The 13,616-nt window shown below is 37.1% G+C and overlaps 1 protein-coding gene across 17 annotated transcripts in view; it reads left to right on the forward strand.

Annotated features, from left to right (window-relative positions):
• The window catches only part of AGBL3 (AGBL carboxypeptidase 3), a 65,357-nt gene that overhangs the window by 19,140 nt on the left and 32,601 nt on the right, over positions 1–13,616 (forward strand). For 15 of the 17 annotated variants that reach the window (XM_072777292.1, XM_072777290.1, XM_072777291.1 and 12 more), the window contains 6 exons: positions 192–354; positions 1,494–1,620; positions 2,999–3,099; positions 3,321–3,433; positions 4,662–4,728; positions 11,446–11,532. In XM_072777292.1, coding sequence (XP_072633393.1) covers positions 192–354; positions 1,494–1,620; positions 2,999–3,099; positions 3,321–3,433; positions 4,662–4,728; positions 11,446–11,532 — 658 coding nt within the window. The remainder of the gene's footprint in view (positions 1–191; positions 355–1,493; positions 1,621–2,998; positions 3,100–3,320; positions 3,434–4,661; positions 4,729–11,445; positions 11,533–13,616) is intronic. The other 2 variants (XM_072777294.1, XM_072777307.1) reach the window with 2 other exon arrangements.

A 13,616-nucleotide genomic window follows, 5' to 3' on the forward strand; every position in this document is an offset into this window, starting at 1 on the left:
TGGCTAATAGGAAATTATTGTAGGTGTCTTAAAATTGTTAATAATATGCAGTGTGGATAAGAGAAAGAAGTTGAAAGCAATGATATAAGAAATTCTGTTTATTTGGATATTAGACTTGTAAATCCATAGTTATACGCATAGAAAAATGCAGAGGTAAAATTTATTACCTTGCTCCTTTTTTTTCTCGGTAGATTGATGGAGAAACGAGAGGTTATTTTATATTGTGACCTTCATGGCCATAGTAGAAAAAAGAACATCTTTATGTACGGCTGTGAAGGTAGTGATAGATGTAAAGCATTATACTTACAGCAGCGAATCTTTCCACTTATGCTAAGCAAAAATTGTCCAGATAAAGTAAGTACCATTTAAGATGATTAACTTTTCTTTTATTATATGTTGCCCATGTGAGACTGCAGGATAGATCACTTTATTCCGTAAACTGCTTTTTTTATATATTTTGACTGGCTTATACAATTGACCATAAAAAAGCAACTATGTGGAATGTTTAATGACCAATAATTTGAAAATGTGAAGAAAAATACGTGCCTTGTCCTACCACCATTCCTAATGATGGAAGACTGTTTTCCTCCTAAGGTCAGAAATAAGGCCAGTATAGCCACCCTAACCCCTTCAGTTTAGCCTTATGCTGGAGGTTCAAGTGCTGAAAGGCAACAGAAAGAAATAATAGACAGACACTCTGGAATAAAGATGGCATGATTTTCTTCATAGAAAACCCAAAGCAATGCACCAGAAAAACCTCCTAGAACTAATAAGTAGGTTTAGCAATGTCCTACACAACAAGGTCCACCCTCAGAAACGAACTACATTTCTATATACACACTGAACAACTAGAAACCAAAACTGAAAAAAATATAATTTACTGTAGCTTTAAAATAAATACTTGTGACTGCAAAGGAATAACACAGGGAGTTTTTTTTAGAGGTGATGGAATTGTCCTATATCCTGAGTGTGATAGTAGTTACACAAATCTACACATGTGTCAGACACATAGAGTGAAACACAAGCTAATTTTATTGTAAATAAAATCGCAAAATTTTATAGATACTGACATTCTAACAATCTTTCAGGACAGCTTTCCAATGATTTAAGCTTGTGAAAATAAAACATCCTTATTCTATTCAAAACATCTACATTAATCTTTATTCCTAACCATTTAAGCCCTTTCATATAAGTTTTTTAAAGTATAAGAGCTTATCCCAACAGTATCAAAAATTAATCGGTGGGGTTTGAATGCATATGTCATATATAAAAAGTAAAACGTATTGCTGGCATTCAAATCTGTACTTCTGAGAAATGTAAATATATCATCCTCAAAATGAGTGATTTCCACTGGTTTAGAAATAAAAGCAGCCCCTGAAGCTTTAGAGAGAATTACTGCTTTTGTATTACTTTCTCATTTTCAACCCTACTTCCTGAGGAAGACCTTGTACTCAGAAAAACACGTTTTCTCATTTTTATTCGCTTCTTTTTAGTTTTCGTTCTCAGCTTGCAAGTTTAACGTTCAGAAGCGCAAAGAGGGAACAGGCAGGGTAGTAATGTGGAAAATGGGAATCAAAAACAGCTTTACCATGGAGGCTACTTTTTGTGGATCTACCCTGGGTAAGACCAAGTGTTCTCATTCATGGCTCTCAGAGCTTTAAACCAAAGAAACATTTTTAATGTGAGGTTAATAATGTGGACAGTGTGATAGTGAGCACTTTCCTCCTACTTAAATGCATGCTGGTATCCAATCACATGTTTATATATAAGGTAGGATGAATAAACAAACTACCATTCTGTGTATCTCCAGCTCATCATTTCCCTTGGTTTAGAAAAGGAAACATTAGCATATGGAGAATACCTAACTGGTTATACCATGAACTAATCTTTAGTTACTTGTTTTCATCTTGTTTCTAAGAAGGAGTCCTTACAGATGACTTGTGATTTCAAGAAAAAGCAATGCTCACTCATATGTAAAACATCAGAAATGTTTGGGCTTTTTTTTTTTAAGATTTTATTTTATTTATTCGACAGAGAGAGAGAGCGCACAAATAAGGGGAGCAGGCAAAGGGAGAGGGAGAAGCAGGCTTCTCTCCCAGCAGGGAGCCTAATGCAGTACTTCATTCCAGTCCTGGGATCCTGACCTGAGCCAAAAGCAGACAATCAAGCTCAACCGACTGTGCCACCCAGATGCCTCAGTATAGAAATGTTTTTAGTGGATTTGCTATTTGCAAGTCAGATTTGCTATTTGTTGGTGGTTCTTTGAGAGAGCCAGTTTATATTTTAACAGAAGCACTCAGTTCTTTGAGAAATCTTTTAGTCACATCCAGTTTACCCTTAGAATATTCCATATTAAGATATTGTTATATTTTTAGAAAATTTATTGACTCAAAGGCAAGTGCTAGTAATCCACATATATAATTTGTTTTTTAAAGCACCTGAAACTGGGCAGCCCCGGTGGCTCAGCAGTTTAGTGCCGCCTTCAGCCCAGGGCATGATCCTGGAGACCTGGGATCAAGTCCCACGTCCGGCTCCCTGCCTGGAGCCTGCTTCTCCCTCTGCCTGTGTCTCTGCCTCTCTCTGTGTGTCTCTCATGAATAAATAAATAAAGTCTTTAAAAAAAATAAAAATAAAGCACCTGAAACTGATAAAACATTATCTATGATGATGAAAACATTAAAATATTTACCCAAGTTTTTCACTAAGTGATTATGAGTTAGTTTATAGCTGGTAACCAAGTATTCCATAATTCCTGATTAAATTTTCTTCTGCCTTACAATATAAACTAGTCAGCTTTGATCCAGGCATGGAGAGGGAATGAGAGAAAGCAATAAGCTGTTAAATGACCTGACCTAGAGAAGAAAATCCAAAGGACAGGATACAGAATCATATTAGATATTTTGTTTATTTACACTCTCTGTTGTACAACTTAGGTCTACCTGTTAAGGACAAATGATTAACTCATTCTCAGTGGTGGATAAACCTATTGATGTTTTAGGTAATAAACGAGGCACTCATTTCAACACAAAAGACTTGGAGTCAATGGGATATCATTTTTGTGATTCTCTCTTGGACTATTGTGATCCAGACCGAACCAAGGTAAGCAAAGTCCATTTGCTAAAGCATCAAACTCCAGTTTATCAGATAACATAACCTAACTCTAAGGGCCAATGGCAGTTTTTTCTTTTAATATCCGACCAGTATTTGGGGTTTCTGGTACTTGATAGACTCCTAGCTATGATTCTAGATATCTAGAAATATTCAATTAGTTTAATTAGGAAATGGAGTTAATTTATAATTAATTTATCATTTTCCCCTAGTATTATCAGTGCCTGAAAGAATTAGAAGAAATGGAAAAACACATAAACTTGGAAAAAATCCTTGAGGATTCAGATACTTCTCTTAAAGAAATTACATTGGATATAGAGTCTAGGTAAGTCAAGATGGTGAATGTAATATAACTTGTGCTCTTTTACTGTGCTCTTTATAACAGTAGGACATAAAATTCTCAGTCTCAATGAAAATCCCAACTATAGCTGGAGGAAAATTTTTTCCATGCAGTTTACTTTGGCCTGACTTCATCAAGACTTCAGTTATTTAGTCAAGTAATATTAATTGAGCACCTATTATGTACTGTATGTGAAAGACATACTCCAATTTTAAAATTTTTATGTTTAAAATATTTTTTAATAAAAATTTTATTTATTTATTCATGAGAGACATAGAGAGAGAGAGAGGCAGAGACATAGGCAGAAGAAGAAGCAGGCTCCATGCAGGGAGTCCGATGTGGGACTCGATCCAAGGACTCCAGGATCATGCCCTGGGCCAAAGGCAGATGCTCAACTGCTGAGCCACCCAGGCATCCCAAGAGATTTTTAAGTATATGAGAGGGAAAGTGAGTAAGCAAGAGAGAGTGCATGAACTGAGGGAGGGGCAAAGGGAGAGGGAGAAGCAGGCTCCCTGCTCAGCTTGATCCCAGGACCCCAGGATCACAACCTGAGCCAAAGGTGGATGATTTACCAAAAGAGCCACCCTCAAATTGTTTTTAATGCTGACATTACTCACAGAGAATCAACACATTTATAGAGATGCCACTACATACTCTAAATTAGTGAATAATAAATGCAAAATGTAATGCTAAGGGAATGTTGTTGGAAAAATGAAGGTACTAATTTCATACAGTTTCCTGTAGGAAAGACAAAACAAATATTTGATTCTTTTCCTCTCCTTATAAATTTTTCAGACTTTGAATTAGTGCCCCTGCAACCCCCAGAGGTGACTAATAAGTGTGTTTGCAGATGGAAAGTATCGTTTTGAACTCATGGATTTGTTTATTTTGATGTGTTCCAACTTCAGTTGTTTTTCTAATACTCTAAGATGCCTAGAACTATCAGACATTTACACTTTATAATATTTACAAATTCATCTGTAATGTTTACCTTTGTAAACATTCTTTTTATAATTAGAACCATTCCAATAATAGGATAAAAGTTACAGCTGAAATTTTAAAATGCCACCAAAATATTGCTATCTATTTTTTATACTTATAGAATTAAAGTGATAAATAAAATTGTAAATATAAATAAAATATAATTATAAATAATAATTAAAATAATTTTATAATTATTACATCAAAGTTATTTATTATTATTTTTTTGTAGTAGCCGAGGCTCTGACAGTTCAGAATCCAATGAGTCTCAGAATTATCTTCTCAAGTTAACTTCTCAGGTATGATTGAAAATTTCTGCCTATTATATGGATATACTAAGTAGGTACTTATTGTGACTAGCAATCTGACAAAAGAAATGCTTGCAGTTGTATAATTATTGTATAGCAAGAATTATTAGTTTTTTGATTATGGAATATATCTTTAAGTCATAGAATTTTCTAACCTTAGGATTTTTAACACCCTTACTCCAAAGATCCAGAAGATTATTTCTCAAAAGCCACACCACTTGTTAATGAGAGGTGGTAGCATAACATACATCACCTTACTGCAAATCCAATGTTCATTTATTCATTTATTTAATGACTATATATTGAGCTTCAGCTGTGCTGGGGATATAGCAGTGAACAACAAAATGAGACAAAAATCCTCTTTCATTGCTTATATTCTAATTGGTAGAAATAAAAAATAATGAGAAATAAGTAAAATATATGATGTGTCAGGTAATGATAAGTGCATAATGAGGAAATTAGGAGGAGTAGGGATTGCAGGCAGTGTTAGGTAACCGAATGTTTATGCCCTCACCAAATACGTATGTTGAAACCCTAACCTACAACATGATGGTATTAGGAGGTGACCAAGACAAACTAGGACGCTGCTCTCTCAGTACCAAGTGTGTGGTGCTGCTGTAACAAATACCTAAAACTGTGGAACTGGATAATGGGTAGAGGCTGGCAGAGTTTTGAAGTGCGTGTTAGAAAATGCTGATATTGCCACGAAGGGACTTCTAAAGGTGATTCTGGCAAGAGCTCCCAAAGAAGAGGGGGAGCAAGTTTCCATCTTAAAGAATACACAAATAATCATGTACAGAACATTGACATAAATATGAATATTAAGGGTGATTTTCATGAGGTCTCAGATGGAAATGAACATGTTATTGGCTGAGAAAATTTCAATCCTCACCACAAAATGGTAAAGAATTTGGCTGAATTATGTTCTAGTGTCTTATGGAAGGTAGAGCTTGTGAGTGATAAAAGTGAATATTTAGCTGAGAAGATTTCTTTGTAAAGTGTTGAAGAGCAACTTGATTCCTCCCAACTGCTGATAGTAAAAGTACAAGGAGAGATAAAGGAAGAAGGAATTGTTGGGCAGAGAGGAACCAGAAAGTGAAGCTTTAAACAATTCTCATGCTGCCATATTACAAAAAATAAGAATGTGTTTTCAGAACATGAGAGACTCATAACTATGGGAAACGAACTAGGGGGGGGTGGAAGGGGAGGTGGGCGGGGGGTGGGGGTGACTGGGTGACGGGCACTGAGGGGGGCACTTGATGGGATGAGCACTGGGGAGTTATGCTTATGCTCTATGTTGGCAAATTAAACACCTATAAAAAATAAATTTATATTAAAAAATAAAAATAAATAAATAAAAGAATGTGTTTTCAGAAGAGAAGAATGTAGAGGATCAACTATTTGTTAAGGAAGTCAGTGTGTGTGTGAACCACAGAACCAATCAGCCACCCCATCAGGGAAACTGCCAGTTTGCACTGAAGGGCTTGGCGAGAGGACAGAGTGAAGGAAGGCTGTCATGCTCCTTGAATTTTACCGGACAGTATCATAGATCCATTTCCAAAAGTGCAATGTTCTGCAAGACAATAAAAAAGAAGGCCTCAGAGGTAGCTTAGAGGTTATCAGGGCCACTACCACCTAGATTTCAACAGGATAGATGGCCTGCAATTGAGGCCAACAGGATATGATGGCAGGCTGCCTGGAGCCATGAGCTACATTGTGGGCAGTGCCCCTGGCAGAGAGCCAGGCATGAGCAGCACCCTGTCAAGCTGTGAGGGTGACGTTGATACCCCAGTAGGTCCAGAAGGCAGAGCATTGAGCTAGTGAGGATTATTGTTGAGCCTTGAGATCTTGTCGAGTTTGTCTTGCCAGATTTTAATTTATTTGGGACCCATCACTTCATCCTTACTTTTCTTTTTCTCCCTTTGGGAATGTCTGTCCTATACCTGTCCCACCACTGTATTTTGGGAAGCACATAACTTGTTGGAATGGAATGGGGTGGAATGGATGCATTTTTCATGAGAGAAGAACTTGAATTTGAGGGCCCCGGAACAGAATGCTATGCCTGAATATTTCTGTCTCCCCTAAATTCATATGTTCAAGTTATCATGCCCAATATGATGGTACTAGAAGGTGGGCCCCTTGGGAGGTGATTAGGTCATGTGGGCAGAGCCCTCTAATTGGGATTAGTACCTTATAAAAGAGGCTTCAGGGATCCCTGGGTGGCGCAGCGGTTTGGCGCCTGCCTTTGGCCCAGGGCGCGATCCTGGAGACCCGGGATCGAGTCCCATGTCGGGCTCCCAGTGCATGGAGCCTGCTTCTCCCTCTGCCTGCGTCTCTGCCTCTCTCTCTCTCTCTCTCTCTCTGTCTTACTATCATAAATAAATAAAAATTTAAAAAAAATAAATAAAAGAGGCTTCAGAGAGACCCCCAGTCCCTTCTGCCATGTGAGGATACAATGAGAAGTCTGCAGCCCAAAAGAGAGCACTCACCTGACCATACTGACACACTGATCTCAACCTTTTCCCAGTAGAACTATGAGAAAGAAATTTCCATTATTTCCAGCCAACCAGTCTGTGGTATTTTGTTATAGCAGCTGAATGGAATAAGACAGACATATTAGTTGTCTATTGCTGAGTAACAAATTACCCCCAAGCAGCAGCTTCAAACAACAAATACTTATTATCACACCATTTCTGTGATACAGGTGTTTAGGAGTGGCTTTGCTGGGTGCTTGCTTCTGTCTAAGGTGTCTCAAAAGATTGCAGTGAAGGTGTTGGTTAGGCTCTGGTCTCATCTGAAGGCTTGAGTGAAGAAGGGGATCCGCTTTTAATCTCACATACATAATTGTTGACAAAATTCAGTTCTCTGGAGGCCATTGGGATGAAGACCTCAGTCCCTGATTGGCTGTTGGCCTTTAGTAGAATATCCAATAAGTCACTGCCACATTCAGTGTTGCCAAATTTTGTTCTATGTTTTTTCTAGGAGTTTTATCCTTTTAGGTCTTACTTATAATTTTGAGTTAATCTCTTTAATTGTATTTATTTATTCATGAGAGGCAGAGAGGCAGAGACACAGGCAGAGGGAGAAGCAGGCTCCATGCAAGGAGCCCAGTGTGGGATTCGATGCCAGGACCCTGAGATCACACCCTGCGCAGAAGGCAGACACTCAACCGCTGAGCCACCCAGGTGTCCCATGAGTTAATTTTTGTATTTAGTATTGGGCAAGGGTCCCAATTTCATTCTTTTGCAAGTGAATATCCAGTTTCCTGAGCACCATCTGTTGAGAAGACTGTCCTTTCCCCCATTGAATGGTTTTGGCACCCTTGTCAAAAATCATTTGACCATGGGCAGCCCAGGTGGCTCAGTGGTTTGGCACCGCCTTCAGCCAAGGGCGTGATCCTGGAGCCCCGGGATCAAGTCCCACATCAGGCTCCCTGCATGGAGCCTGCTTCTCCCTCTGCCTGTGTCTGTTCCATTCTCTCTCTCTCTCTCTCTCTCATGAATAAATAAAATCTTTTCAAAAAATCATTTGACTATTTTTGCAGGGATTTATTTATGGGCTCTTTATTCCTTTTCATTGATCTGTATGTCTGTCTTTATGCCAATACCACACTGATTTGATTACTATAGCTATGTAGTAAATTTTGAAATCAGAAAATACAAACCTTCCAGTTTTGTTGCTTTTTTTTTTTTCAAGATTACTTTGGCTATTTGGGGATTCATATATTAGAATATTAGAATGGATTCTTCTCTCTGCAAAAAAAGTGTCATTGGGATTTTATTTCATTAAATCCATAGGTTTCTTTGGGTAGTACTAATATTTTAATACAATTAAGGCTTCCACTTCACGAACAAGAGGTACACTTTCATTTATTTATGTCTTTTTTCTTTCAGTAGTATTTTGTAGTTTTCATTGTATAATTCTTTCACCTCCTTGATTAATTCTTAAGTATTTTATTCTTTTTGATGCTGTTGTACGTGATTTTTTGTAATTTTTTTTGTCAAATTATTTTGTGTATAGAAATGCAATTGATTTTTGAGTGTTGACTTTGTATCCTGCTACATTGCTGATTTAATTTATTAGTTCAGATAGATTTTTTGTGGAATCTTTAGGGTTTTAAAAATATAAGATCATGTCATCTACAGAGATCATTTTCTTATTTTCTGATTTCAATGCCTTTTATAAAGTTTTCATGCTTAATTGCTCTGGCTAGAATTTCCAGCATTGTGTTGAATAGAAGTGATAAAAACAAACATCCCTACCTTGTTCCTGACCTTAAAAGAAATGCTTTCATCCTTCATCATTGAACATAATGTTAGCAGTAGGTTTTTCATACATGGCTTTTATTGTGTTGAGGTAGTTTCTTTCTATGACTTGTTTGTTTGAGTTTTTAAGATATTTTTTATTTATTCATAAGAGACACAGAGAGAGAGAGAAGCAGAGTCACAGACAAAGGAAGAATCAGGCTCCATGAAGGGAGCCTGATGTGGGACTCGATCCCAGATCTCCAGGATCAGGCCCTGGGTTGGAGGTGGCGCTAAACCACTGAGCCACCTGGGCTGCCTGTGTTTGGGATTTTTTAATCATGAAAGGGTGTTGGATTTTGTCAAATACCTTTTTCCATCAATTGAGATAGTCATATGGGTTTTTTTTTCCTTCATTCTGTTGATGTGGTGTTTGACATTGATCAATTTGCTATACTGAGCCATCCTTGCATTCCAGGAATAAATCCTATTTGGTCAGTATGTACGTCCTTTTAATACGCTGCTGAATTTAATTTGCTAGTATTTTGGTGAGGATTTTTTACATTAATGTTCATAAGAGAGACTTGTCTATAATTTTTTTTTTCTTGTAGTGTCTGTCTGGCTTTGGTAGTAGAATAATGCTGACCTCATAGGAGTTATAGGAAGTGTTCCATCCTCTTCAGTTTTTTTTCCTAAGATTTTATTTATTTATTCACGAGAGGAGGGGGTGGCAAAGACACAGGCAGAGGGAGAAGCAGGCTCCATGCAGGGAGCCTGACATGGGACTCGATCCCAGGACCCCAGGATCACGCTCCAGGCTGAAGGCAGGCATTAAACCACTGAGCCACCCCGGGATCCCCCATCCTCTTCAGTTTTTTTAGAGAATTTTGAGAAGGACTGGTATTAGTTCTTCTTTAAATGTTTGGTAGAATTCTCCCATGAAGTCATCAAGTCTAGGGTTTGTTGTTGTTGGGAGATTTTTGATTACTGATTCAAATTTTCTTTCTTTGTGATGTAGTCTTTGTGATGTAGGTTTTGTATTTCTAAGAATTTGTCCATTTCATCTAGGTTATCTAATTGTTGGCATATAATTGTTAATAGCAAGTCTTAATAGATTTTTAAAGATAGCTATCTTACAAATACCTTCTCTGATCACAACAGGATGAAACTACATTAATAACTGGTTCCCTTCTTTTACATATATTAGTCTCTTAAATTATATGGAAAACAAAAACTACTCTTAAAACCATTGTTACAAAAATATACTAGCTTTTATAATGCCCTGTGTTGTTACCTTGAGATCTTTATTTCACTCTAAAGTTTCAAGTTAGTGTCCATTGTCTTTTCATTTCACCTTGCATGACACCCTTGAGCATTTCTTGCAGAATGTGTCTAGTGGCCACAAACAAAAGCTGAGTGAATTCATCTGGGAATGTGTTAATTTCTTCTTAACCTTTGAAGGACAATTATGCCATTGTTGAACACTTTGAATATGTTGGTGCCCTATCTTCTGGGCTCCAAAGTTTCTGATGAAAAATCTACTAATAATCTTTGTTTTAAGATTTATCTTAGAGAGAAAGAGAATGTGTGCCGGAGGAGGGACAAAGGAAGAGAATCTTCAAGCAGACTCTGTACTGAGCACAGAGCCTGATGCAGGGCTCAATCTCATGATCCTGAGATCATGACCTGAGCTGAAACCAAGAGTCTGAGGCTTAACCAACTGAGCTATCCAGGCACCTGGAGAAACCTATTAATAATTTTATTAGGATTCTTGAATGTAACAATTTGCTTTTCTCTTGCTACTTTCAAGATTCTCTATCTTTGAAAGTTTGGTTATAACGTGTTTCATCATAGGTTTTTGAATTCATCTTACTTGGAGTTCATTGAGCTGCTTGGATATTTACATTTATGTCTTTCATCAAATTTGGGAAGTTTTCAGACATTATTTCCTCACTCATTAGCACTTCTTTTTTTTAATATTTTATTTATTTATTCATGAGAGAGAGAGGCAGAGACACAAGCAGAGGGAGAAGCAGTCTCCACACAAAGAGCCTGATGTGGGACCCGATCCCAGAACTCCGGGATCACGACCTAAGCCAAAGGCAGATGCTTAACTGCTAAGCCACCCAGGTGCCCCTTGTTAGCACTTCTGAGTTGCTGATTCTCCAGCTCAAAAGCTGGGATATATGAAGTGAAAACAAAACACAGTATCTACTTACCATCCTGCTGCTCCTCTGTTCCTGATGAGGTCCCTTACCAGTCTGCCTTCTTCTTTCTACTTTTTAAAGTTTCTTATGTTTATTTTGTATATAATACCCAGGGTTTTTAGTTGTACATAGTGAGAAGAATAGAAAAAGTACTTTGTCTTCCTAGAACTAGAAGTCTCAAGATAGTTTTATGTCTGCAATATATACCATCTTTGATGTGTTAAATATTGATTTTTAAATATTGTTATTTTATTTAGATAAAAAACAAGAAAAAGTACCTGAAAACAAAGAAGGAAAGAAATCCTACTGTAGCAAGTCCTCAAAACAACAGAGAAGAGCAAGAGGTATTCATTGATCTGTTTATTAACAGTTCTTGAAACAATGGTTGCCAGAGAATGTCAAGTCCTTTCTTGATACACTTCCTATACCTTAATTTTTCCTCCAGGAAAAGCCAATTATTAAAACTTTGCACATATTATTTGCTGTTTATAAAAACACCAAAGAACCTTGACAGATGAGAGGTGGGTTGTATTAAGGTGCTATATTTAAATTTCATTTATACTTACTTTACTCTGAAAAGTATTTGAGGCATCTTACAAAGATATATCTAGGATAGCAGGAAGAAATAAACTGAAACTAAGAAAAATTCAATGGCAGTACAAGAGTCTAAGAAGAGATGGTGCTGAGATATTGACTTCCATCGTGACAGCATGAGGAGCTCTGCAAATCCATTCACCTAGCAAAAATTGGTGATATTAAAAAAAAAAAACCCACAACCATTTAAAATTTCTGGAAATTGTCCTAAGGGCAGATAGCAAATGAAAAAAAAAAACAAAAAACAAAACAAAACATGTATTTGTGAAAATCTACTAAAACTCAGTAAAAAGAAAACAGCAAGAGCCTATGGCATTAAATCAAGATTCCCCCCCCACACACCTCCCAGTTCAATGAAACAAACTCCACTCCAGACTAGTGTGGCCAGGAACACAGGGCCCCCTTGCTCCACAGATGCCAGTCAGCGGGCTATCTGCCTAAGAAGGTCAGGGCATCAGTATATCATATCCTGCCTCCAGCTACCTACTATTGAGGCTAAGTTCCAGGTGAGTGCAGCCAAGGGGTAGGGGCTCCCTTCTTCTACCCAAGCCCCATGCATGAGACAGATACTCTGTCTGTAATGTAGCCACGAGTGCTACATTACATATTTTGGCCCTATTTGCCCTCACCCTAGCTTACAAAATAATAGAGAAGACCTGGGACTACTGCCCTCTTTCCACCTACAGCTCCCCTCCTTAAATGGGTGTCACTAAAAGAAGAGTGCCATGTCCCCACCCCCAACTCCAGAGACACTCAAGTCAGAAACTTTGCCTTTGGGGAGAACCAGACAAAAAGATAGCTTTTTTAAAAGAACTTTTGAAAGAATTACATATTCACAGGAAGTTGTAAAGAAATACATGTACAGGAACTCTGTTGCATTTTCTTCTCCTTCCAGTGTTAACATCTTGCATATTGTTATACCATATCAACGCCATAAGACTGATGTTGATGCAATCCACAGAACTTATTCAGATTTGATCAGTATGCATGCATTCATTTGGTGCAGTATTCCTCATAAATTGTTAAGTCTGGTCTTTAAAGCACATTGTTATAGCAACATTGCATATTTTTACATTGATACCTGATTTCATGTTTGTAAATTGTGCAATCTAAGCAACATGAATATGCTTGGGAAAGGGCCAAAATTATTTTAAAAAAAAATCAGTAAACTCTCTAATCAACCTCAGTATGTGAAGACATTTGCAGAACCCAGTAACCAAAGTAGATTTTGTTGGGGGGATTGGTTTTTTTATTGTTTTGTATGTAGATTTTATGAGACCCATATTTATTTACTTCTCATAAACATATCCACCTAGTGGTTTTTCTCCTCTACCCAAGCTATATTTCATGTAAAATATAATAAATTCCTTTATATTTAAATGTTTATATATTTTCCTCTTCCTTGATTGGAGCTTCAAAATTTTTAGGAAATCATAATCTGTATTTAATGTTGGATTTTCCAGCTGGAAATCTGTCATCAATTGGTCATTTGAAAAGGCTGCATACATTATAAATACGATTACAAACTAGTAGGAGTTCTTAACCTTCGATCTTGAAATTTATTTTCGAATAATCTTTGGCAAGAGGAGTGAACAGTGTCATCTTAACTGAGTTCAATGCCTGATGACAACTTAAATTCATGCTCTGAACTATTTGTTTGTAAGATATCCAAACATTCCCCCAAATAATATTTTTAAGTTATTTTCAAGTATTTTATTTAACTTTATTTCCTACCAGGACATTCGCAATAATTGATTTTAAAGGCTTTCAGCAAAAACAAACAATTATAGATGGCATGGTTAGAATTAGGAGATCATGTTCAGAAGGACACTGG

This window comes from Canis lupus, chromosome 15, assembly GCF_048164855.1.
Source record: "Canis lupus baileyi chromosome 15, mCanLup2.hap1, whole genome shotgun sequence".
Classification (NCBI taxonomy): Eukaryota; Metazoa; Chordata; class Mammalia; order Carnivora; family Canidae; genus Canis; species Canis lupus.